The sequence below is a fragment of the Taudactylus pleione genome, unplaced genomic scaffold, assembly GCF_031769625.1.
Source record: "Taudactylus pleione unplaced genomic scaffold, aTauple2 ptg000142l, whole genome shotgun sequence".
NCBI lineage: Eukaryota > Metazoa > Chordata > Amphibia > Anura > Myobatrachidae > Taudactylus > Taudactylus pleione.
In genome coordinates, this window is record NW_028284544.1 from 4,377,743 (window position 1) to 4,402,407 (window position 24,665).

The following is a 24,665-nucleotide window of genomic DNA, read 5'->3' on the forward strand; positions in this document are numbered from 1 at the left end:
CCCAGCCCCCATTCAGGGCACTACCTCACTTCTTGGCTTCTCTCTATGATGGGCTACTAGTCTGCAAATGTAATACAGTCTCGGTCTTTATAGTCCTGCCTCTCACAGTTTGAGACACAGCTGCCTGGGAACCGGTATGAAATACCGCCGGCTGATTCCCAGCAGTGGCAGCCCGACACTGGAACAGATCCCGGCAGCGGCATCCAGACAGCGCTGGAAATCCCGATTGTTGTAAGGTAAATAATGACTAACCTAATCCCCCTAACTCTAACCCTCCTTAGGGGTGCCTAACCCTAACCTCCCCCCCAAGTGCCGAACCCTTACCCCGCCTTCCCCGCTGCCTAAACCTGTCCCTCGGGAGGGGAGTGCCTAACCCTAACCCTCCCTCCCCCTAGCCTAACCCTAAGTCCTCCCCCCAGGTGCGCTAAACCTAACCCTCCCCTCCCCCCGCGGCTGTCCGCTCGCGATTCCTGGCATCCCTTCGATCGGGATGCCGGCTGCCGGTCTCCTGGCGTCGGTGAAATGAGCAGCGTCTACATCTAGACGCCGGGCATTTCACCCTCGCTGGGATATGACAGTCGGGAAGCCGGCTGTCGGTATAATGTCAGCCGGCTTCCCGATTGCATCCCGCTGCCTGGCTTGTCTGCCACAAAGTCACACAAAGCCTTTCTTATGGTCCTCATGTGCCGCATGTAAGCATGGACACTGGCCTCCTAATGGGCTGGCTTGGCACACTGGGCTCTCTTGCTGCCTCAGTTCTCCTTAGACTGACTCAACATACAGTCTGACTGGTCTGCCTCATTAGCATCACATGGGCCCTGTACACAAGGCAGCCCTTTGGTATAGTTGCATCTCATTTTTGTTATATATATGTCCTCTACAGTTTTGCGATGACTGGGACTAATGCAATGAGATTCCAGCCTTCCCCCACCCCACCAAAGTGGTATGCTGCATCTCTCTTTGGGCTTCTCCTGGAGAGGATACTTTAAAAGTGGGCAAGTATAATACATGGGTCATTTTGCTGCACAGGGGATTTGAGGCTACAGTCCAGGTCCCAGGTAGTATGTGTGGAGATTTTGAGTGGGTCTGTCTCTTTCCCACTGCATGCACTGCTCCTCCCCTCCTGCTCCATTTCCTTCTCTCACAGAGGAGACCTTTTTCGGTACATTAGACACTCTCCAAACTGGGTGGGCAGCAAGCCCTGGGTCTCTGATGAGCGAAACCTGCCACAGTGTGTCCTGCTTACAGCTGAATAACAGTACAAAGTCAGAAGCCTATCAATTGTCCACCTAACCTGTGCAAACTAGCTTCAAATATAAGACAGGGAATCCACTGATATTTTTAGTACCCATCTATTACTTTTGTAACTCTTTGTAATAGATGGTGGCACTCTGGAAATTTTCTCTGCACATGCTATTCTACACTTTGTTTGGACTTTCTCTGCATGTGCTATTCTGGGTGTTTGGGAACTGGACCCCAACTATATGGTACGCTGCCTTGCATGTTTGTGCATGGTGAATTGTATTATTATTTTTTAGTTTATATCCGTAGGATTTTTTAACGAAAAAACAAATGACTGTATACAGAATTTCACTGAGGAGTTTTTCTCTCTTCATTTTTATATACTACTCGTCCGTATTGGAGTAATTGGGGTATATTCCCCTAATAAGAAAAGTGTGGAGAATAACTATACCCTTAAGAAGAAAATTCTGAAATGTGGAACTTTGTATGAATGGACAGTGGGCCTGATTCAGAGCCGCTCGCAAAAAGCGAGCGCTCGCTCTGAATCAGGTTGGCCGCATGTTTTTTTTTGTTCGGCCTCCTGGCCGCTCGCTAAGCTGTGGCTGACTAGCCAAAGCCTTAGCGAGTGGCCAGATGATGGTCGCAATGGTCGCCACCATCTTGCTGGTGACGAGACCCTTGTGGTAGGGTCTCGTCCGTCACAAGCCCCAGGCTTTCCTTTTGGCTGACACCCCCCCCCCCCCCCGAAACGCCTACCAAACTGGGCGAGCCGCCCCTTTTGGATGCGAGCGCCGGAGCGAGTGATTTCTCGCTTGCTCCGGGGCTCACACACGCCACGCGTGTGCACTGCCCGGCCATTGACCCGCTTGCGAGCGGGTCTGACCCATAGACCATTTCATCTATACCCCTGCACTTTTCCGCAAGGACTATACATTCATGTTTTTTGATTACTCTGGAAACTATTTTGGATTCCATATTGGACTTCTGACACCCATAGAAAAAAATATTACCTACCCCTGCTCTAGCCCAAGAATGAAGTGACATGAAGCTGTTATTTATACCCCTTTTTCACTAGCAGCAATTACCCGCGTTATTGCACGTGAGGGCGCAGCAACTCGGGTTACTGTGCAGTGTGAAAGGGCAGGGTTGAAATAAGTCGGGTCGAGTGACCCGGCATTGCAGTCCTGGTCGCGAGAAGTTGTATGTGTGTTCAACCCTGCTCATGATGCAGTGCGAACGGGTAACCTGTTTTTTTGCAACCCGGTCCCGTTTAGAGAGGAGATCATCTCCAAGCACCGGTTCCACACGTGATGCCGATGGCGTCAACGACCCGCCATTAGTGCCGGGTGGGCAGTCTGTCAGTATGTATGGGGTCTCTGCCGGGAGGGGCGCGTGATCATAATCCTGGGTGCGACCTGGCAGTCTAATGGAAAAACTGTATTGGAGATATGTCAGACTTGACTACTGTTTCTTCTCTACCCTCCAGATGAGCCCCCAGAGAGGAGACGCAGGGGGCCACTGTGGGAGGCAGGGAAATCAACTCACTATGTATTGCTGAGAATTGCAGCTTTACAAAAAACAAAAGTGAAGACCCGTAATGAATGACATTGTGTGTGTTTGTAGGCAAGTGTATGTAAACAGTTAATATACATTTATGCTATCTTCAACATCGATGATAGCCGTTGATGGAAATAAACATTACATTGCCACGGTCCGTAAGGACTTATGCTCACTTTACTGTTGTCATGTAACTTACTAGTTCTGCTGGAATCAAATGCACAATAAACTCTTACATTACACAGTTCTGGCATTTTTTTTTACACAGGTGACATATACTCAGAGGGAAGGATGTTTGAAGTTAATGTGGACAATGCTCCAACACAGTGCACACATCACCCTCAGCGATAACAGAAGTAACCTTACATGACATTCCCATCTACTAGAGAGAAAGCTGCAGTTGAATCTGACAATGCAACAGATCAAGTCACAACTTTTACTACACAAATCATCCCCACTATTAAATCCAATATTTATCTGAAATTGGCCAGGTAGAATGACAGTGAATAAGTAACATATGTTTGTGTCTTTATATCGCTATGTTAAATAAATTAATTACTAGCTTTGAGGTATATACAGAAATAGTCAATCAGAAGCGATATACAGTGATATAGGCAGCACTCAACATAAATAACACGAAACAGTGTATTTCCCTCGGTGCTCACATGACTACACACAAACAAACTTAAATATTGTCTGCAGACCACTCTTTCGAGGTCCACGCTTTGGTGTCCATCCTTTAGAGGTCCACGCGTTCGAGTCCACGCTTTGGAGGTCCACGCTTTCGTGTCCACGCTTTGGAGGACCACGCTTTGGTGTCCATGCTTTCGAGTTCCTTTCTGGTCATGTGATACTACAGAGCTGATGTCACACATATCCTAGCAATAAGTACACATTCACAAACCCCAGATCATGGAGGGCAAAGATACATTGTAACTGCACACAGTTATGCTAATAGCTGAAACAAAGAAACACATGCTATAAACACATAAAAAATAAAGATAATATACATATAAAAACATCTAAAATGCAGTAATTAGCCTTATAATTAGCATAGATAATTAAAATTATATTCTCTATGCTAATTATAATGCTATTATGTTTTTCATATGCTCTTTGTTACCTTTTTATATGTTACAAGTTTTTAATCCTTTATTTTCATATCTAAAATTCAAAATGACTACACAAAGAGTCATCTTTGCTTTGTGCTGGGCTGTATTTCAGATTTCAAGATCATTAAAAGTGGTTGAAAAAAGTGTCCTGGGAGAGGACTTTGGGCCTGATTCAGACCCGCTCGCAAGTGGGTTGATGGTCCCCCACTGCACATGCGCGAGACCCATCCAGCGACAGCTGCTCTGTCCCTACAGGTCTCGCTACAAGACGGGGCGGCTGTCGATGTTGATTGACAGCTCGGCGTGTTTAGTAGGCGGGGAGGGGGGTGGCTGCACAAACGCAGGCGTTCCCTTAAGAGTGCCTGGCGTTTGTGGGTGGCCCTACTAACATTACTAGTGATGTCAGTAGAGTCCACTCAGGCTTGCGAGAGCTGAAACCCTACCACAGGGTCTCCTCGGAAGCCCGATGGTCGCGATAATCACCACGGGCTCCAGGCCGCTCGCAAACACCCACAGCTTAGCGAGCGGCCTGAAGATTAAAAAAAAACGCCCTGATTCAGAGCGAGCGCTCGCTAACAGCGAGCGGCTCTGAATCAGGCCCTTTATCCTGATTTCTATTACCCTTGAGTGGAACCATACTCTGATAAGAATATCCATATTTTCTTAAAAGTACTGACAATCCGACTGCGCACAATGCCTATTTTACAACTTTCAGTTGGTGTTTATTTACTACACTATGAGCTCCTTCAAATAAGGGCTGCACTGACCAGTTTCTTCAAAGTATCAAAATAATTTATTTTGGCAGAATCATAGAATAGCTGACTGATATCTCAGTCAGATCATTTATAGGAGTATACGAATAATCCAGCCAAAGTTGTAATCCTCTCCATCATGTTCTGCACTTGCCCCTGGTATCTCCAAAATGCTTTGTCAGTTTGATGGATAAATTAATGTATTAGAGACCTATGAAATATATTCCTCAATTCTCCTTCTTGGCTAAAGTTGTTTTGTCTCTCTCACCAGCATTTCTCTATATGACACTGATGCAGTTTAACACATTGTGATACGATGCTGCGATGCCACATTCCTTAGTGCTGGTTCATTCTCCACTGTCATCACAGACACACCTCTCGTGAGAGCAGCTCAGGTTGGGAGGCGAACAGGATATACAGGTCTCACTCTGGTTAGATATGCCTCCATGTGTCACTGTGTGGAGCTGCCACTGACCAGAGTATGGCTACGGGATACTATGTACCAGCTCTGATTGTGATGATCTGGGTCAATGAGCAAGTCTGCAGAAAATGGACACATTCCAGGGGCATTTGCCTCATGTGTTGCTGGTGTTCTTAGTTTCCGTCTCTGAGATTTATTCAGGTAAGATTATAATGTACATTATTGAACATAGCATGCGGGAATCCAAGATCGATCTTACCACAATAATAAATACCTAGAATTAGAGATCGTACTGCCCACTGGCACCACAGATAATATTTGTGTAGATTTACAGCTTATTTGATATAACTTGACTGTGAATTATCCAAATACTGTTATATCTATTGTAACTAGCAATGTCCCCGTTTATTAGTGGGGAAGCACTGTGGTTAGCATTGCTGTCTCACACCACTGGGGTCATGGGTTTGATTCCAATTAGAGACCCCATCTGTGTGAAGTTTGCATGTTCTTCCTATGTTTGCTGGATTTTCCTCTGGGTTTTCTCCAATCTAAAAACATACTGGTAAGTTAGTTGGCTGCTGACAAGGACTTGACCCATGTATGTATGTATGTATGTATGTATGTCCATGTAGTAGGGAATAGTTTGTAAACGCCACTGGGGCAGGGACTGATGTGACTGACTAAGGATTCTCTGTAAATCTGTGTGTAATATATATGTGTGCTATAAGTATAATTTATTAAATAACTAGTGTCACTTGTAACTTTATAAGGTATATAGTAGGAGTGATTACAGATGCGGAGTCTTATGCATTGAGTTGTAAAGTAAATGCTCCTTCACAACCAGGATTTGTCTCTTCGGTTAGAAGTGTGGATTATCATTATTATTATTATTACATTTTATTTAAGTGGTCTGCAGCGCTGTACATACAGTAAAGGGTATACAGAACATTACATTACAATACAGTAACCAAAATATAAACAGAGCACAAGTAACAATTAGCAACACAATTCTCTATACACAGTACAGCTCTGAAGGTGAAGGCTGTCATAGGTGCTAGAGAAGAGGGCTGTGAGACAGTGGGGAGGAGGACCCTGCTCCTAGGAGCTTACAATCTAGGGATGTAAATGACTTTGCACTGCCCATATTGGCACGCGCCCATATTCTGAGAATGAGCACTACCAATTCAGACACAATACACTCCACATATGCACATAAGTTCAACGCTCCATCAGACCTGTGGTGAGTTCAATTATGCAACCGGGCACTAGGGGATAAATGTAATTGCCTGCCCCATGCAGGCATCGGCCAGTTCACGATGAGTTTGGCTGGTGTTTTAGAGGGGCAATGATGTAAATGGCAAAACCACTCTGGTTGCATCATACCAACCTTTACATTTACCCCTAGGTGTCTTGAGAACCTAGAAATACTCTTATGTGTATATACTCCCAACACCACAAATGTTATCCACTTCTCTGGCATAGTCACATGGGATGCGAACGCAACCAACTGGGCTTTCTCATGCAACCGTGTCTGCTGCTGCGTCCCCTGGTGATTTCAGAGGAGATCAGTTCTGGGGTTTTTGGCACCTGCCAAGTGTATTGTGCATTCTCAATGCATCTGGCAGGGCCCGCGACTGGCGCATGTACGCAAATGATGGCTTTTAGGGACCACATTGGTGCAGCCCCAAGAAGCCGGGTAGGGCTCACAGAAGAGCACAGTAGGGGCTTCCCATTGGAAGCTCTCTCTCTGTTAATCTATGCCCAGATTGGGGGTAATGCTACTGGGGATCTGCAGCTGGAGAATTTATTGGCATTGGGGGATGGAAGGGATTTTATGATATAGCCCTATGGCCAAAGTGGGGGGATGTGGGTGCAAGACATCCACATGGTGTATTTTTTTTTTCTCAATAAAATATTTATCTTTTTTTAAAAAATGGTTCTAAATTTACTTAAATATTTTTTAAAACAACAATTTCTGTCTGTTTTAGAAAAAAGTTAAGTGGTTAAATACACTGTAGTGTCCCCATTTCACATTATGCCACACAGAAACCCCGGTTCTACTATGCCACAGTGCCCCCAAACTGAATGTATAGAAATGTGTGGGGGCTATTGGGCATGGTTTTATATAATCAATAATATATATATTTTTAAATAGTTCTAACCAAATCAAACACCTATCATTGTTGTGACACCTATATAATATACAGATCATTTTAATGATCACAATACAATACAGATAGTATTCTAGTGATCTATGCACATTACAGAGCATCCTAGTGACTGGCATACAATACAGAGAGCATTCTAGTGACTGCATGCACAGACCTCAGGCATTGGTCCGGGATTGCAGGGTTATTTTCCTCCATTTCGGGCGCTGCCATTAATGAAACACCATCAGTGCCGCACCATCAATGGAGAGAAATAAAATCTTGCCATCAGCCATAGACCATTGCTGGTTACACAACAATTGATGGTCGATGGCCATCCCTACACTGAATCAGATTTTCTCTCATTGATGGAGGATGCAGTCTCAGGGCCCAGCGTGCACTGCTGAATGCAGATTCCCGATGTTTGGGATTCTGCGCAGGCACCAGACCTGTTATGCGCATGTGCAGAACGGGTCTGCGAGTTCGCTTGCAAACTGGCAGCAGACTGTAGGGGATTGACAGTTTGCTACCATTTGGGGTTGGGGAGGGGGCGAGGACAGCCTCATTTACCCGAAATGGAGGCGTGTCGCTGCCATTGGCGGGGGGGGGGGGGGGGGAGAGGCCAGGATGTCCGTCGGTTGATGGCGATTTCCTGACCTCTTCCCCTAAACTGCGGCAGCCAGCTGCGGTACCCTACGGGTCCCTGCAGCCGGCCGATGGTACATAGATTAACCGATGCTGCTTTGAACAACGCAGCTTAGTTAAGTATTGCGTGGTGCCCATATCTGCAAAGGATCGCAATTGCAAAGTTGCCTGAGAATCAGGCCCTCAGTCTTTTTGACCGACACACTTTTTTCCTCATATATTTTTTTAAAATGGACATAACAAAAACCTTGGCCAAGGCTATATCAGTGTCCATTACTCCCTCATCTGAGAAAAGGATGCGTCAGAGGGAACGAGAAATCCTTCGGGTATGGTACAGTACCTGATGACCAATTCCGGAGGTAAAACTGATATAATCATTCAGTTTTTTCCATATTATGGTCAAAATGTTGGTATTAAAAATAAATAAATAAAAGTATGGATTTCTCACAGGGATGCCTGTATAAGAGGTAGGCACATGTTCAGGACAGATATTCCCACTAAAAATAAATAAATCCTCACAGGGATGGGCGCTCAGGCATATACACAAAGGACCTGATTCAGACCCGCTCACTAGGATGCGTTTGCTCGTATCTGGCCGATTGGCACTTTCTGTGCATGCGTATGCATAGCAGTACGCGTGCGTAAACCAGTGCGGGAGATCAGGAAACGATCGCTCGTTGCGCATAGACTGCCCAGCAGAGTGAGTGACAGGAGAAGCCATTTGTGGGTGGTGACAGGGGCTGGCTGCTAGAAATGGGGGGGGGGACATGCGAACGCAGGTGTTCCTTAGCGTCTCAACACAGTTTCAAAGGCGAGCATAATTAACATGCAGCATCATAGTACACGCACCTTGTTGCAGGGACGGCTCCAGGGGTCAGAGCACCCTGTGCTGGCTCTGTGCAGTGCACCCCAACATCACGCGTGACTGAAAATGGGGGTGTGGCCTAATTACCATATACCACACCCCCTACATGATATTTGGAGGCGTGCCCGCATGGCACGCCTCCAAATAACGTCAGGTTGGCGGGGAGCCTCACTAGCTGGGCTTCCCCCAGCCCGTCTCCTGTCACTGAATGGATGCCGTGCGCATGCATGCAGCATCCATTCAGACTCCGGGGTCCGGCACCACTGCACAGTGGTGGGGGTCCTCAACCTCCCGATTTGACCACCCGCGGGCCACTTTGGCCCACGGGATCCGCTGAAATCGTGATGTTGGGTAGGGGTGCGCCCTCTATGGGTGGCGCCCCTGTTCGACTGCTCTGGTCGAACACCCCTAGAGCTGGCCCTGTCTCGTATTTCACACTCAAGTGATCGCAGTGCTTGCGGCAGGGTATAGTCAACCTCAAGCGCTGCGATAGCACCCGATGGTAACCGATGTACCGATGGTTGCATACACTTCCTTGAGACGACATGCGCCAGTTGGCATCTTAAGACAGGCTGGTGGGCGTCTGCATGCACAAAGTGATCACATGCCAAGACATAGTGGGCGTGCTTATGCCTTTGCCATGCAATCGCCTGTCGTGCCGTCACTAAGCCGAATTTGCATACGCTGGGAGTGAGCGTACACATCTAGTGAGTGGGTCTGAATGAGCTCCAAAGTTCCCTGATAGGGATTATGTGACTGCTGGCCCATCTCACTAACACCGATTTTTCCTTCCTGATACTGAATGGGAAGTGTAATACCAGATTGCAAGGGTGACTCTAGCTGCCGGGGGAGCTCCGGCTAACCTATACTCCTCGCACTGGGCTTTGTGTGAGAATCTGAGGTGTATAAAATTTCTAAAAGTTTTGAAAACTCAATCCAAATCCATCGCATAGTTTTTATGTGATGACAGAACAAACAAACAGGCAAACATTCCGAAAAAATCTTTTTTGTCTCCATAGTTCATACACACAAAAAAGTCTATTTACAGACACAACCATTACAACTTTTTTCTAAGTATAGATTACACCGTTAGCATTGCAAATGACAACAAAGGTGCAATTAACTTGTCTTCCAGCACCAAACAGCATGGTCGGTCTACGCATATTGACATCATTTCATAAGAGAGCTGGTAGATCATACTTGCCGACATTTGTCTTCTCCTCCCCGGGAATAACCCGGGGAGGAGAAGCAGGTGGGAGGTGTTGTCGGCGGGGCTGGATGGGTCACCCCATTAAGCCCTGCCCCCTCGCGGCAAGTTGCCGCAAACGGGGCATATTTAAATGAGGGGGTGGGGTCAAATGGTGCAATTCTATGAGAATCGCGTCATTACTCGCGGACCCACTAGGAAGTGGGCAGAATGTGGAAGAAGTGCCTACCCTTCCGGGGCTGCGGGGGGTTACCCCAAAAATAGGGAGCTTCCCATGACTTCCGGGAGGGTAGGCATGTATGTGATAGATAGGACTTTAGTGAGTCAGTGTTAAATATGTGACTAGTGAGGATAATCTTGCTGATATGTTGACCAAGGGTCTGATGTCACATGTGCTAAATTACTTACTGCAAAAATGTGGATATGAGTGCATTTGAAAGCTGTTGTGTTATGCTATGTTTTGTTTATATCATCCTGTGTTTTTGGTACAGGTGAAGCATCCAAAAATATATAATGCGTATCTTATATTGTTAGGTAACCAGAGACAGCCTTGAGGGAGGGTGAGTGTTGGAGGAGAGCACTATGTGCCTTTTTCTCTGTATGTTAGACAGAGGCTCGCTGATGTGTGACCTCCGACCTAAGTGTGCTACTGTGCATGCACAGCATGTTTGAGCGTCTTCCAGCAGTGTGTGTACAGGTGTGTGCTTTACGGCACCGCACACCACCTGTGTTTGCCCCACGTGTTCCTGGTTGGACATGTTGCACTTGTATTCCTATATTGCACACCTGCTGCATTAACCCTGTGTTACCTTTGTGGCTGTGCAATACCGTCCACATCTGAATCAGGTCCTGTGTTAGACCCTCCTCTGATTTAATGATAACATCAGATTTTTCCTTCAGGGTCCATAGTGATCCACAGGGATATCATGGAGATATTATGGTTGGAGAGATTCAGGCACCAAACAGTTAAAGCTTCAGCTCCCAGCATGCCTCGGGTCCTCCTCCATATATACCTTGCCCCTAGCCACAGGCCTTCAGTTAATCGTTTGGTGCGGCAGGATTAAGATGCACCTTTGTAACGGGACTGCTCAGGCAGTCCTAAGCTTTAATTTAATTTTTTTGTTTATTTCTATGTTTTTGACTTAGTAGTAGTAAGCGTCTGAATTAAGACGCATGTACTGCGACCCCATCTACCTCTGCTGAGCCGCAACACCAGTAACAGGGCTGGTGCTTCCCGCGGATACCGGCTGAGCGTGCTAGCAGTGATGCTGGGACCTGGACTGCAACCAGATGCACAATGTCAGGTAAGGCGATTAGTCGCTTACGAGGAATCACGCGCGGCAGTCCTTGCTTCCGGCGTTGGAGACTCACTGAAAGCCGCTGCAGTCAGGGCCCAGGAGCGTCCGCATCCTCACTAGACCACCGCAGCCTTACCGTCTAATGTCGTGGAATGGCAGCAGATGCATATCTGCTGCCATGAGGTCAGCGTACCTGGCAGGTTACCTGGCTGGTTGGTGCAGTTTAGGGGAGGTAGGTGCTCCCCATCATGCTTTGACCCAGACACAGTCCATACGAAGGGTCTTGCACATCTGTGTTGCTCCGCCTACCCTCCACATGTATTTGAGATGCCCACGGTCCACTACCAGTGCGCTGCTGTAGCTGTTGGTCTCAGGAGGGTTTGGGTAAGTCTCCCTGTAAACCTCTCCCTTGGTTAAGGTATATAGTGCTATATATCCTACCATTCCTGGTGTTTGTGTAGTTGATTTAGAGTCGATTGTAATTATATTACATATGCATTGTATGTGACTGTTTGCTAGTTGCTGTTTTGACACTGTCTTTTATTTATGTCTGTCTTTGAGCACTTCACATTCATTAAAATTTTGTGAAGGCTGTCACATAACATTGTATTTATTACCTTTATTGAACATGTCAAAAGGACTTACAGGATGGATTGTGTGTTGTCTGTTATAAAGAACTACCTCACCAGTCCAGTTTACCTGTCCCTGGACAAGAGCCATCTTCGGTATCCTCTTTGTCCCAGGTAATAAAGCACATTGTGGATCTTATGGCTGCTCCCGCAATGCCTCCTTGGATGTGGTGTCCACAGTATGCCAAGTTTGCACCTCCTATGCATCCTTCCTGGAAGGATGTTTATGGCCATTCTAGTCAGAGCATGGCACCATCTAATGTTGAAAGCAGACTGGTAGCTACTAAGGTGCCAAAGTGCAAGTTATCTTTTTATCAGTATGCCCAACATATGGATTCAGATGCATTATCAGAGGAATCAGATGATGCGAGGGTTCCTTTCCAGGGCCTAGCTCAGGGGAGGAGGACCATCCATTCACAATGGATGTTCCTTCTTTGGCGAGGGCGGTTAATCAATCCTAGATATTCATGATGATGAACCACCGGAAGGTGGCCAAAACGGAGTTTCCTATAGCTGAACAGCTCACTGAGCTTAATGATGAGGCATGGGGTAACCCAGACAAACGGTTTTATGTGAATAAAAGAATAACATCATTGTATCCTTTCCCAGCTTCTGTATGTACTAAGCGGGAGGTACCTCCTACTGTGGATACTCATGTGACGCATTTAATCAGAAATGCTACATTGCCTATTCCTTCAGCATCTTCTCTGAAGGATTCCACAGATAGAAAAAGGTAAGCATATCTTAAGGCAATATTTTCATCATCTGGAGCTGTTACCCTCCCAGCTATGGCTGGAGCCTGGGTAGACAAAGCTGTTGAAGAATGAATGGGGCATTGGAAGAGTCTCTACCAGATGCTAGCAGAGAACAGATGATGTATATCTCCCACATACGGGAAGCGGCTTCCTATCTGGGAGGAGCTGCAGTAGATGCTGGAATTTTAGCTTCTAAAGCATCAGCAGCTTCAATAGTGGCACGCAGGGCCCTTTGGTTAAGATCCTGGAAGGCTGATACAGGATCAAAGAAGGCGCTGGAAGTCTTACCTTTCTATGGAAAGGTTCTTTTTGGAGCAGAGTTTGATAAAATAATAACTACTCTGGCGGCTTCAAAGTCAGCAGGTCTGCCATCTATGGCAACTATAAAGTCTAGGCAGGTTTCTTTTCGGTCCTTTCGTCCTTATGGATGAGCAAGTAAACAGCCTTCCTCTAAGCCGACTAGTTTTCGCAAGAGAACAAGACGACAAACTAAGAGGTCTGGCCCGGCAAGACGTCCAGCTTCTAAACTGGAAGACAAACCCTTGACCTGATGGGGCGGGCCTCCTCCTGGGGGATCCCAGGGTGAGAGGCCAACTTCTTCAGTTTGCGGATTATTGGCGTCAACAACAGATGCCTGGGACCGAGAAGTGGTCTCTTAGTGGTATGCTCTCACTTTCAGGAGGCATCCTCCCCAGAAGTTTTTTTTTTGTACAGATCCTCCATCAGATTCAGTCAAGGCCTTGGCCCTTCAAGAAGCCATTCACTCCCTGTTGAGGTGGGGGGTAATAGTCCCAGTTCCTGTGTTGCAACAGGGAAGGAGTTATTATTCAAATCTATTCCTGGTTCAGAAATCGAATGGGGTTTCTCGACCTATACTATATCTAAAAACCCTCAACAGGTTTATCCTTGTACCCAAGTTTTGTATGGAAACTTTCCGGTCAATTATTTTGGCAATGTAGCCGGGGGATTACATGGTTTCCCTGGACATTCAGGATACATATCTGCATGTTCCTATTACACCATCCCAACTACAATTTTTATGGTTTGCTGTCCTTCAGCAACATTACCAATTTCAGTATGCAAGTTGCTACACAAGTGAAGGGTTTTCGTTCTGTTAGCAATGCAGGTCCTGGGATCAATGGTATTCACTTTCGATATGTTGGTGTATACTCAGTTTCATTCCAGGCCTCTGCAAAAATTGATTCTCTCCAAGTGGAACGGACAGTATCATCTAATATGGTCCGAGAGGATCATTCTCACTCCAGTGGTTCGTCACTCCCTCCTGCAGTGGCTGAGAAAGAATCATCTGAACAAGGGTGTCCATTCTGGATTCCAAATTGGGTGCTTCTCACCACAGATGGGGGGCAGTGACAGGTCATCACACCTTTCAGAAAAGATGGACAAATCAGGAAAGTCATGTGCCTACAAACATTCTGGAACTGCAAGCAGTATACAAAACATTTGCCATGGCACAGGACCTGCTCCAGGGCAAGCCGGTCCAGATCCAGTCTGACAATGTGACTACAGTGGCCTACCTCAATCATCAGGGAGGCACGAGAAATTACGCAGCCATGAAAGAAGTGACAAATGTTCTGATTTTTTCAGAATGTCATCTTCCGGCTATCTTGGCAATATTCATACCAGGAGTTCTCAATTGGGAAGCAGACTTCTTGAGTTGAAGTCCGGAATGTGGACTCTCCATCTGGGAGTGTTTCAGCTTCTGGTAAACAAATGGGGTCTACCAGAGAGAGATCTCATGGCGTCACATCACAACCACAAGGTCCCCAGGTACGGGTCCAGCTTCAGAGACCCATCAGCAACCTTTGTGGATGCACTGGCAGTAAGAAGGGACTACAAGCTGGCGTATCTCTTTCCTCCAATTTCCCTCCTCCCAAGAGTTCTCAGGAAATTCAAGCAGGAAGGTGGAACGGTAATACTGGTGGCTCCGGCTTGGCCCAGATGTCATTGGTTCACCGACATACAGAATCTATCAATAAACACTGCGTATCCTCTTCCTCTATGGCAGGATATGCTAACGCAGGGTCCCTGCCGGCATCCGGACTTACCTAGTCTTGATTTGACGGCGTGGTCTTGAATCTTCCATCCTAAAAGTGAAAGTTTTTTTCAGTTCTGTAATTCAAATGATGTTTAGGGCATGAAAGCCTGCCTCTGCCCACATCTATCACAGAGTGTGGCATACTTTTGATCAATTGTGTTCCCATAGGAAGTATGATCCTAAGGTGTTCAGGATTTCCAGGGTTCTGGCTTTTCTACAGGCGGGTTTAGACCGTGGTCTCCGCCTGGCCAATTTGAAAGTGCAGGTTTCTGCACTGTCAGTCTAGTTCCAGAGAAGGATTACCTCATTACTAGATGTCAGAATTTTTTTCAAGGAGCTCTGCGAGTTCAGAATCCTTTTGTTCCACCGGTAGCATGGTGGGATTTGTCTTTGGTTCTTAAGGGGTTACAAACCTCCCCATTTGAACCTCTGGAATCTGTAGATTTGAAATGGTTGATAGCGAAGACTCTTTCTCCTCGCAATCTCTTCTGCACGCAGATTTAGCAGCGCTTTCTTGTCGCTCCGCATTTTTGATTTTTCACCAGGATAAAGCTGTTCTTCGTACAAGGGAGGGTTACCTTCCTAAGGTAGTGTCTCATTTTCATGTGAATTAAGACATTTTAGTTCCAGCTTTTCATGCTCCAGATCTTTCTGTAGGTGAAACCTCCCTGGATGTAGTTTGTGCTCTCCGTATTAATTTGTATTATATGGTTTTCACAAACAAGGATGGCCAGCTAATAAGCAGATTCTGGCAAGATGGCTATGCATGACTATTTCTCAGGTGTACACACAGGCTGATCTTCCTGTCCCAAGTACGGTGACAACACATTCTACTCTGTCTGTAGGGCCATCAAGGGCATTTAGTCTTGGTGCCCCTGCTGAACAATTGTGTAAGGCAGCCATGTGGTCTTCTGGCCACACTTTTCTTTGTCCCTTGTAAAAGCTTGTTTTATATTTTATACTGTAAATGTAAAGCACTTTGAGTCCTTTAGGAGAAAAGCGCTATATAAATAAAATTATTATTATTATTATTAGATTCTATTCCTTTGATACTTTTACCTCTCAGGATGCATCCTTTGGGCGATGAGTTCTTCTTTCTGCTCAGGAGTTCTTCTTTCTGCCCTAGGGGAACTGCTTTAGGACATCCCCATGGTATCCCTGTGAATCCCTATGGACCCTGAAGAAGAAAATTAGAGTTATGGTAGGCTTACCCAGATAACTCCTTTTCTTAGAGGTCCATAGGGTCCACAAGGCATTCACCCTGTGCTGCATGGGTAATTTTTTCTTTCGGTCACGGATTCTTTCATCTTGTATAAGAGTGTTTCTGGTGCACGATTGCTCTTCTCCTCTTTCCTTCTCCTGCTTTGAAGCTTGTTAACAAAACTGAAGGCCTGTGGCTAGGGACAGGGTGTATATGGAGGAGGCCCCGAGGCATCTTTAACTGTTTGGTATCCCTGTGGACCCTATGGACTTTGAAGAAAAGGAGTTATCTAGGTAGGTCTACCTTAACTCTAAGTGTGTCTCTTCTGGATAGGAAGATTTCTACCAACACAGAGCTATACGAGGAGAATGCTCAGGGGAATAAAATAGCCTTCAAATAAATACTTTAGAACTTAGAGCTAAGAAATAAACTTTTCAATCTATTTAACCTTTCAAGACACACAATTCTCCAGTTCTTCTCTGGACCATATGACAGCTATGTCCTACATACACAGAATGATGAAATATTTAAAAGTTCCTTTGCATGGAACTTGGAAGCTTTGGACATTTGGCAGGAGACACATAATTCTAAAAGTAATAGACCTGCAGATTTCCTTTTCTGACTACCTTCATGTCCCTACCAGATATTTTGCCAAATATAATAGGGTGAGGGTTTACAAAATGTGAGAGTTTAGCTGTAAACTTTCACATTGTAACATTGGTCGAGTTGTATTTTACAAATGGGAAAACATCTGGATGAGAGTTTGAATCATGAGAGTTTTTTGAGTCTAAAAAATATGCGAAAGAATTGTTTTGTAGTTTATAAAGCTACAATACCCGGCGCTTACTAGAATATAATTTGTACGCAGGAATACCACTTGCTAGCTAGTAACAATCTTGGTCTAGTTAGGACCAAATAAATTAATGCGAACAACCAAATAAAAAATGTGGTTACTGCGCAAGGTGGAAGTAAATTGCAATTAACTGTATAGAGTAAAAAATGGACGACATCGTTAAGTGTGTCCCCGGCAGGGGTGTGCTCAATTGTCATTAACGACATTGAGCACACACACTGAACGATATCATTGACGATATCGTTCAGTGCCGGGCACCCGCCCTCATCCCCGAGCATGCAACAACCTGACAATATCGTCCGGTTGGCCTGCATGTTCGGGCGTTGAACAACAAAGACCAACAAACTGCAGGAGCACGCATTGTTGGTTGTTATCATCATCGTTTTTGCGTATAAACTGGCCAATATAGATAATGATAACGTTATCGTTCAGTCGTCCAGAATATCGGCAAGTGTGTACGCACCTTTAAGTTTTCTTCAAATGCAACTTCCCTTCTCTTCCCACAGTAAAGGCGCATATTCACGATATAAATGATAATGATATGTTCAATTGTTCATTAACCGTGCAGTGAATATGCCGGCAACGACCAGCGATGCGTCCTCCCATCTGCATTTGTCATCGCATGAACCTGCTGTCCAACCTGACGATATCGTCAGGTTGTGCAGGTTCGGGGATGAGGGAGCATGCCCACACTGATCGATATATTGTTCCGTGTGGGCTCAGGGCCTGATTCAGACCCAGTCGCAAGCGCTGTGGGCTCGCAACCAGGTCGATGGTGGGCCAGTCCGCATGCGCACGATGCAGCCAGCTCCGTCGTGCGCATGCGCGAGACCCGGATAGCGACGGGCAGTCCGTCGCTCCGGGTCTCGCAACAAAGGGGGCGTGCTGTCGATGTTGAGTGACAGCATGCTCCCTTTGGTGGGCGGGCTGGGGGAGTGGCTGCCCAAACGGAGGCATTCCCATGTGAGCGCCTGCATTTGGGGGCGGCCCCACTTACATCACGAGTGATATCAGTGGGAGAGATTTCGGCTCTGTTAGAGCCGAAATCTCTCTGGGGCTTGCGGCAACGAGACCCTATCACAAGGATCTCGTCGCAAGCCTGATGGTCGCTATGGTCTTGACCATCGCAACCATCTTCCTGGCCGCTCGCTATAGCTGTGGGTGGTCACCCACAGCTATGCGAGCGGCCAGGAGGCTGTTCTAAAAAAAAAAAATAAAGTCCGGCCCTGATTCAGAGCGAGCACTCTGTCAGAGCGACCGGCTCTGAATCAGGGCCTCAATCTCCACTGCACAATATAATGAACAATTGAACGATAACAATGTCGTAATCGTTCAATTGTTCATTAGTCGTGTAGTGGATGTGCGGCTTAACTCCACCTTGTGTTCGGTTGTATAATTTTGTAATACTCATACTGTGTGTTAATGTTCAATTGTATTGTGAACCACTGTACAGCTCTGCGGGTATCTTATGGCACCAAATAAATAAATTATTGTTATTAATAATAATAATAATAATAATATATCCCTGAATGTAGATTTTGGGTTCTTTGTGGTTTCTCATAGCATCATGCTTTCTGATATTTGGGTCATTTGCTGGGATGTCCACTTCTTGGAAGATTAGCAACAGGTTTTTTTCTTTAAATATTCTTTCTCAATGTAGAATGAATGACTTTGCAGACTGATAAACAGATATAATTGCAGATTTCTTTTTTATGTGGAATGACGTAAACACAAACCTAGGCCCTCATTCAGAGCCGTACGCTCTGAGCAGAGCGCACGCTCTGAATGAGGGCCGGGCTCCATTTTCATGGAGCGTCCTCCTGGACGCTCGTATAGCTGTGGGTCACCACCCACAGGCTATACGAGCGTGCATTGTGATGGCCGCGATGGTCGAGACCATCGCGACCATCGAAATTGCGAGCCGGAGCCTGCGGTTGAGGTTTTCAACCGCAAGCTCCGGAGTGATTTTGGCTCTATCAGAGCCAAAATCACTCCCACTGACATCACTAGTGATGTCAGTGGGCCGGCTTCTGACGGGAGGCGTTCCCGTGGGAACGCCCCCGTCAGGGAGGCACGCCCCCGGCACGCCCACCAAAGGGGGCGTGCTGTCAATCAACATTGACAGCACGCCCCCTTTGATCGGACACAACGAGCGAAGGACTTTCCTTCGCTCGTCGCGTCTGGCGCATGCGCACGACGGAGCTCCCTCCGTCATGCGCATGCTCAGTCCATAACATCGACCCACTTGCGAGCGGACAGCCGCTCGCGAGTGGGTCTGAATCAGGCCCCTAATTGCTCCACATAGGTTCTGTTTTTATTAGAGATGAGTGGGTTCGGTTTTCTGGAAATGAGTTGATCAGAGTCCCAGCTCAGGTCTTCCCGCAGGGTTCAGGATCAGATCCCACCCAAAACAAGGCAAAACATCATCTTGCTGGCAATGGATCTTGTGTGTTTTGGATTGCATATAAAAGTCTCTCCCTTGTGATAGGCAGCCATTTCACACAGGAGGTACAAGGGAGAGAGGCTGTGGGAAGCACTGTGTTGTGTGTTACTGTTTATTAATTCTTAACTTAGGGGCACTGTGTCATTTTGGGATTGTGGGCTGCAGAACTAAGTACTAAACACCATTAGGAGTGGATTAGTCTGACTGGAGCTGGAGCACTTTGCTGTGTTTGTCAAACTAGTAAAGGAAGGGTCAGGGGCTTTTCTAGAGAGGAGGGAGCCCGTGTGCATTCTCCGACACGGGCCCCCTCCTCTCTGTCCGGTGGCCGGTAGCGCACTGAGCTGTGCGCGGCTAGCATCAGAGTTATAGACTCTGGGCACTATAGTGTGCGCCCAGAGTCTATAGAGTATGCGCAGGTCACCGGGGAAAATGGCAGCGGCGGCTATTTTACAGTCATTTTTACAGCGCCGGACCCCGCTCCGACGTGGGACTCCGGAGAGGTAAGTAATACTATGGGTGCAGGGTATGCGGTGCAGGGCCCTCCTAGACCCAGGGGCCCATGTGCCCTGCACACCCTCCACCCATTATAGATACGCCCCGGGTCAGGGCACTGTTTCATATAAAAATGCCATTAGGAGCATTGCATTTATTTTAAAGAGGCACTGTATGGGCACTGTTATAAAAAAAAGTAATAATAATACTTGTGTGTGTTCAGGTTCAGGCACTGTGCTAAAAAAATAACCTTCAGAAGGTATCGTGCCACCTTTACTAGAAGCTCTGTGAGCCGATATGGATCAGTCGATAGAAGAGCAAGAGCAGCATCCCAGTACCAGACTTGTGGCTGCTGCCAGTCATGTTAGTACTTCAAGTTCAATATAATTTAAAGCCGGTGGTAAGGGGCAAAGAAGGGTTTAGACAGGCACCTAAAATCTAAACATTTCACAATTATAAAGAAAAAACAGCACCTCTTTTAATAAAGAGAAAGTTTACTACTGAAAATCATATAATTGCCAACATGTGCACCACACGCAGTGGCAAGGAAAGACTCAGGCCATGGCCTACCTTTGCAAATGGTGGTTCTGCTAGTGCTACTGCTGCTTCATTCACTATAATGCCTATTGTGCAAAGCTGGGGCCAACCACAACCAGGCATTTTCTACTGTAACTTCACATGATGATGCAACACCTCACTCTAAGGTATATTTACTAAAGTGTGGGTTTTTAGAATTTGAGATGTTGGCCATAGCAACCAATCAGATTTTAGCTATTATCTTCCAGATGCTGCTAGATAAATGTTAAGTAGAATCTGATTGGTTGCTATGGGCAGCATCTCCTATTTGAAAAACCCGCAACTTAGTAAATATACTCCTCTGAGACTACAAGAGGTGTGAAATGTAAAACCGGAAAATCAGTGCAGAGTAAAACACTAAGGACCTCATTCAGAGTCTCTCGCTAGATGCGATCGCTCGCATCCAGCGTATGCAAATTTGACGCCATGGGAAGCGATCGCTCGCCAAGGCATAAGCACACTCGGTTTGGCTGTGCGAGCGATCGCTTTGTGTATGACACCCATTAGCCTATGTAGAGATGCCCACTAGCGCACGTCATCTCCAGGAAGTTTATTAAAACATTGGTACATCGAGCACCATCGGTAGTGATCGTACTGCTTGTGGTTGCCTTACCCTGCTGCAAGCACTGCGAGGACTTCAGTGTAAAAAACAGGCATATGACGTGTACTATGACGCTGTCTGTTAATTATGAATGCCTTAAAAACGGCATTGAAACACCCAGGCACGCCTGTGTTTGCACCTCCACTCCCCCCGTTATTAGTGTCCTGCCCCTGTTACTACCCACAAACGGCCTCTTCTGTCACTCATTTCACTGGGCTGTCTTTGCTGGGCGAACGAGCGGCCTGCGATCGCACAGAGTAGTTCGCACATGCGCAGAATGAAGCATATGCGTTCGCAAACCATCGGGCTGCTTGCGAGCGCACAGCGCTAGCGAGAGACTCTGAATAAGGTCCTAAGGCTGAAGAACAAACTGTGTGTTCACAAATCACTGAGGAGAGTCCAAGGATGTCTGAGTGATATGTGTTAGTCTGACATTTCTGACACTGTACTCATAGACAAGCTTCCTTCCATCATTTCTGCACCATATGCAAATGTGGGTGTGAGCAGCACAAATAACGATGGTGACATTAAATTGAGGATGCTACTGTGGAAGTGCAATAGGATGAAGGGGATATTTGTGTAACTGATGATAATGTTGATGATGATGGTCTTTGTGTCAACCTAAGTCAGCCACCAGTGGCAGCAGTTTTTGCCCATGTTAAAAAGAAAGCCATTGTCATGCCTTGGCAAAAGACCAAAAAAAGTCACCTCTTTTATATGGAATTATTTTTACCCAAATCCTGACATTTGGCAAGCCATCTGTACTGTTTGTGAAGCCAAAGTAAATAGAGGTAGGGACGTTAGCCACCTAGGAACCTCCTCTCTGTTACGTCATTTGCAGTGAGTTCATCCAAAGTTTTTGGAAAAATCTGGTAAAATAATATCAAGCAGCCCAGCATCAGCTAGCTCCCAGCTCTCATCTAAATCCCAGCACCTGCAATCTCCACCACCAACACCTTCATCATCAATCTCCTCGTTAATGAGGTAGCCCTCTTGCATCCAATTTGCAAAGGCTAACTGACTCCTTCCCTATCCAGGTTTCCCCAGAAGAATCCTTGTGAGCTAAAGCTGCTGCTGCTGGGGGTAGATATTTATCCCAGAAGAGGACCAAGATGAAGACTAGTTGTTTTAGTTTCAAACAATTGACTGTGAAACAATCCTTTGCAAGAAGAAGCAAGTGTGAAAGCAGCCATCCAGTTGCACAATACAGTAGATCACTGAAGTCATGATGGCTATGCTAGCATTAGATCTGTGTCCAATATCCACCACCAATGCATCCTGGTTTTAGACAGTTAATTGAGGTCCTGTGTCCCCACTACCAAATTCCATCTCAATCGCATTTTACCAGAACTGCAATCCCTTGCCTGTATTGGGAGATTTTAAAAAAACCTACTTCTTGGCCTAGAAAAGGCCACTGTACCCACTATCAACTTAACCAGATATGTGGACAAGCGGTTGTGGTCAAACTAAAAATTACATGACTGTGAGAGCCCACTGGGTGGGTGTATCACCTTCAGCAGCAGCAGTATCTAACACACAATGACAGCTCATTCAAAGCAGGCTACTCTTTGTTGTAACCCCAGCAAGGGACCTCAGAATATGATCCCGCTACTTACTCGTCCGGGCGCCGTTGGGTCTCCTTCATGGCACATCGGAAGTGCGTGGGCATCTGATCTCCATGGCTCCCGGTGACGCTCTGTCTCCCAGGTGTGCAGCAGCAGCAGCTAATTTCCTCTGGCCATGCCAGCTCCTGCTCCCAGTCTGCTCTGGTCATCGCAGCTTCCCGCATGGTGTTCTTCCCACCATCCGGCATCTGTGGGTGCGACCATCTTGTGTGAGGTCATCTGATTTGGAGCTGCCAGTAAGTGTGTACTTTCTGGTTCTCCTTCAGCTTCAGCCAATCAGCAGCAACTAGTGCCTATAAAAGGGCTTCCTGGATTCCCAGTAGATTGCCAGTGTGACTATTCTCATAGCTTATTGCATGAGTCCTGTCTCTGAGCTCCCCAGTGTACCCACACTGAGCCTTCTGGATCTGCTATGTATATCATTCACCAGACTTATAAATCCATTCCAGCAAAGACCGCTCCTGTACCAGCCCGGAATTAAGCCTTTCCGGTACCAGTCCCGGAGTTCAGTCTCTCCGGTACCAGCCCAGAGTTCAATCTCTCCGGGACCAGCCTGGAATTCAGAGTGCAAACTTTAGCAGTGCTACTAGAATTTTAACTCATCCAAACTTGCTCCTAAATACATGCACAGGATCTACATCAAGCCTTCCAGTTTCCAGCATATCGCTGGCTCATCTCTTCCAGTCCCTGATTACAGTCTGGGAACACAATTTAGCCAATCCTTGACACACTGTATCTCACCGGCTTCACTTAGAGGCATACCAGTGTCAACCTGTTACAAAAAAATCAGGTATATCATAGCAAAATGGCTTACTCCGCTAGGACTTTCCTCAGGATTTGTCATTTCTGATAATGCAAGCAATATTGTGAGAGCATTACAACTGGGTGATTTTAACATGTCCCATATTTTGCACACACAATAAACTTGATGGTATAGAGGCCCTGATTCAGAGCCGGACCCTCTGACAGAGCGCTCGCTCTGAATCAGGGCCGTCTTTCCTGATTTTAGAGCGGCCTCCTGGCCGCTCGCATAGCTGTGGGTGACCACCCACAGCTATAGCGAGTGGCCAAAAAGATGGTCGCGATGGTCAAGACCATCACGACCATCGGGCTTGCGACGAGACTCTTGTGGAGACCCTATCAGAGCTGAAAGCACTCCAACTGATATCACTTGTGATGTCAGTGGGGCCGGCCCCAGACAGTAGGCGTTCCCATGGGAACGCCTCCATCTGGCCAGCCACGCCCACCAAAGGGGGCCTGCTGTCACTCACCGTCGACAGCACGCCTCCTTTGTAGCGAGACCCATAGCGATGGCTTGCCCGTCGATATCCGGGTCTCGCGTATGCGCACGACGGAGCCGGGTCCGTCGTGCGCATGCGCACTGGCCCAACATCGACCCGCTTGCGAGCGCACAGCGATCGCGAGCGGGTCTGAATCAGGCCCAGAATTATTATTTTTTTTTTAAATGACAGGTGTGTGCAGGAGATGCGGTCTGTGATCCGGACATTTTTGGCATTCAGCAACCACATGTAGAAGATTGCAGCAGCTGCAAGAACACATGCCACCAACTTAAGTAAGAGGTAGTAACCAGGAGGAATTCCTCCCTTTATATGCTTCAGTGAATGGAGGCACAGCAACAAGCCATCCAAATGTACACAACAACCCATGAGAGAAGAGGGGGGAATGTACCTTAGTCCAGCATAGTGGAGAATACTTTTCATTTTATGCAAGTTACTGAAATAATTTGAAGTAGTAACCAATGAAGTGAGGGGGTCATTCAGACCCGCTCGCGAGCGCAGGACGCTCGCAAGCGGGTCGATGTTACCCCAATGCGCATGTGCACGACGGAGGGAGCTCCGTCATGCGCATGCGCGAGACCCGGACAGCGACAGCCAAGCTGTCACTCCGGGTCTCGCACCAAAGGGGGCGTGCTGTCGATGGTGACTGACAGCACGCTCCCTTTGGTGGGCGTGGCTTCCAGATGGAGGCGTTCCCATGGGAACACCTACCATCTGAGTCCGGCCCCACTGACATCACTAGTGATGTCAGTGGGAGTGATTTTGGCTCTGATAGAGCCAAAATCACTCCAGGGCTTGCGGTCACCGAGACCCTACCGCAGGGCCTCGTCGCAAGCCCGATGGTCGCGATGGTCTTGACCATCGCGACCATCTTTTTGGCCACTCGCATA

The 24,665-nt window shown here is 46.9% G+C and overlaps 1 protein-coding gene across 2 annotated transcripts in view; it reads left to right on the forward strand.

The window, feature by feature from the left end:
- Nucleotides 1-5,059: 5,059 nt before the first annotated feature.
- IL20RB (interleukin 20 receptor subunit beta) overlaps nucleotides 5,060-24,665 on the forward strand; it is a 146,107-nt gene continuing 126,501 nt past the window's right edge. For both annotated transcript variants that reach the window (XM_088473868.1, XM_088473867.1), the window contains exon 1: nucleotides 5,060-5,285. In XM_088473868.1, coding sequence (XP_088329994.1) covers nucleotides 5,213-5,285 — 73 coding nt within the window. In that variant the 5' untranslated portion in view covers nucleotides 5,060-5,212. The remainder of the gene's footprint in view (nucleotides 5,286-24,665) is intronic.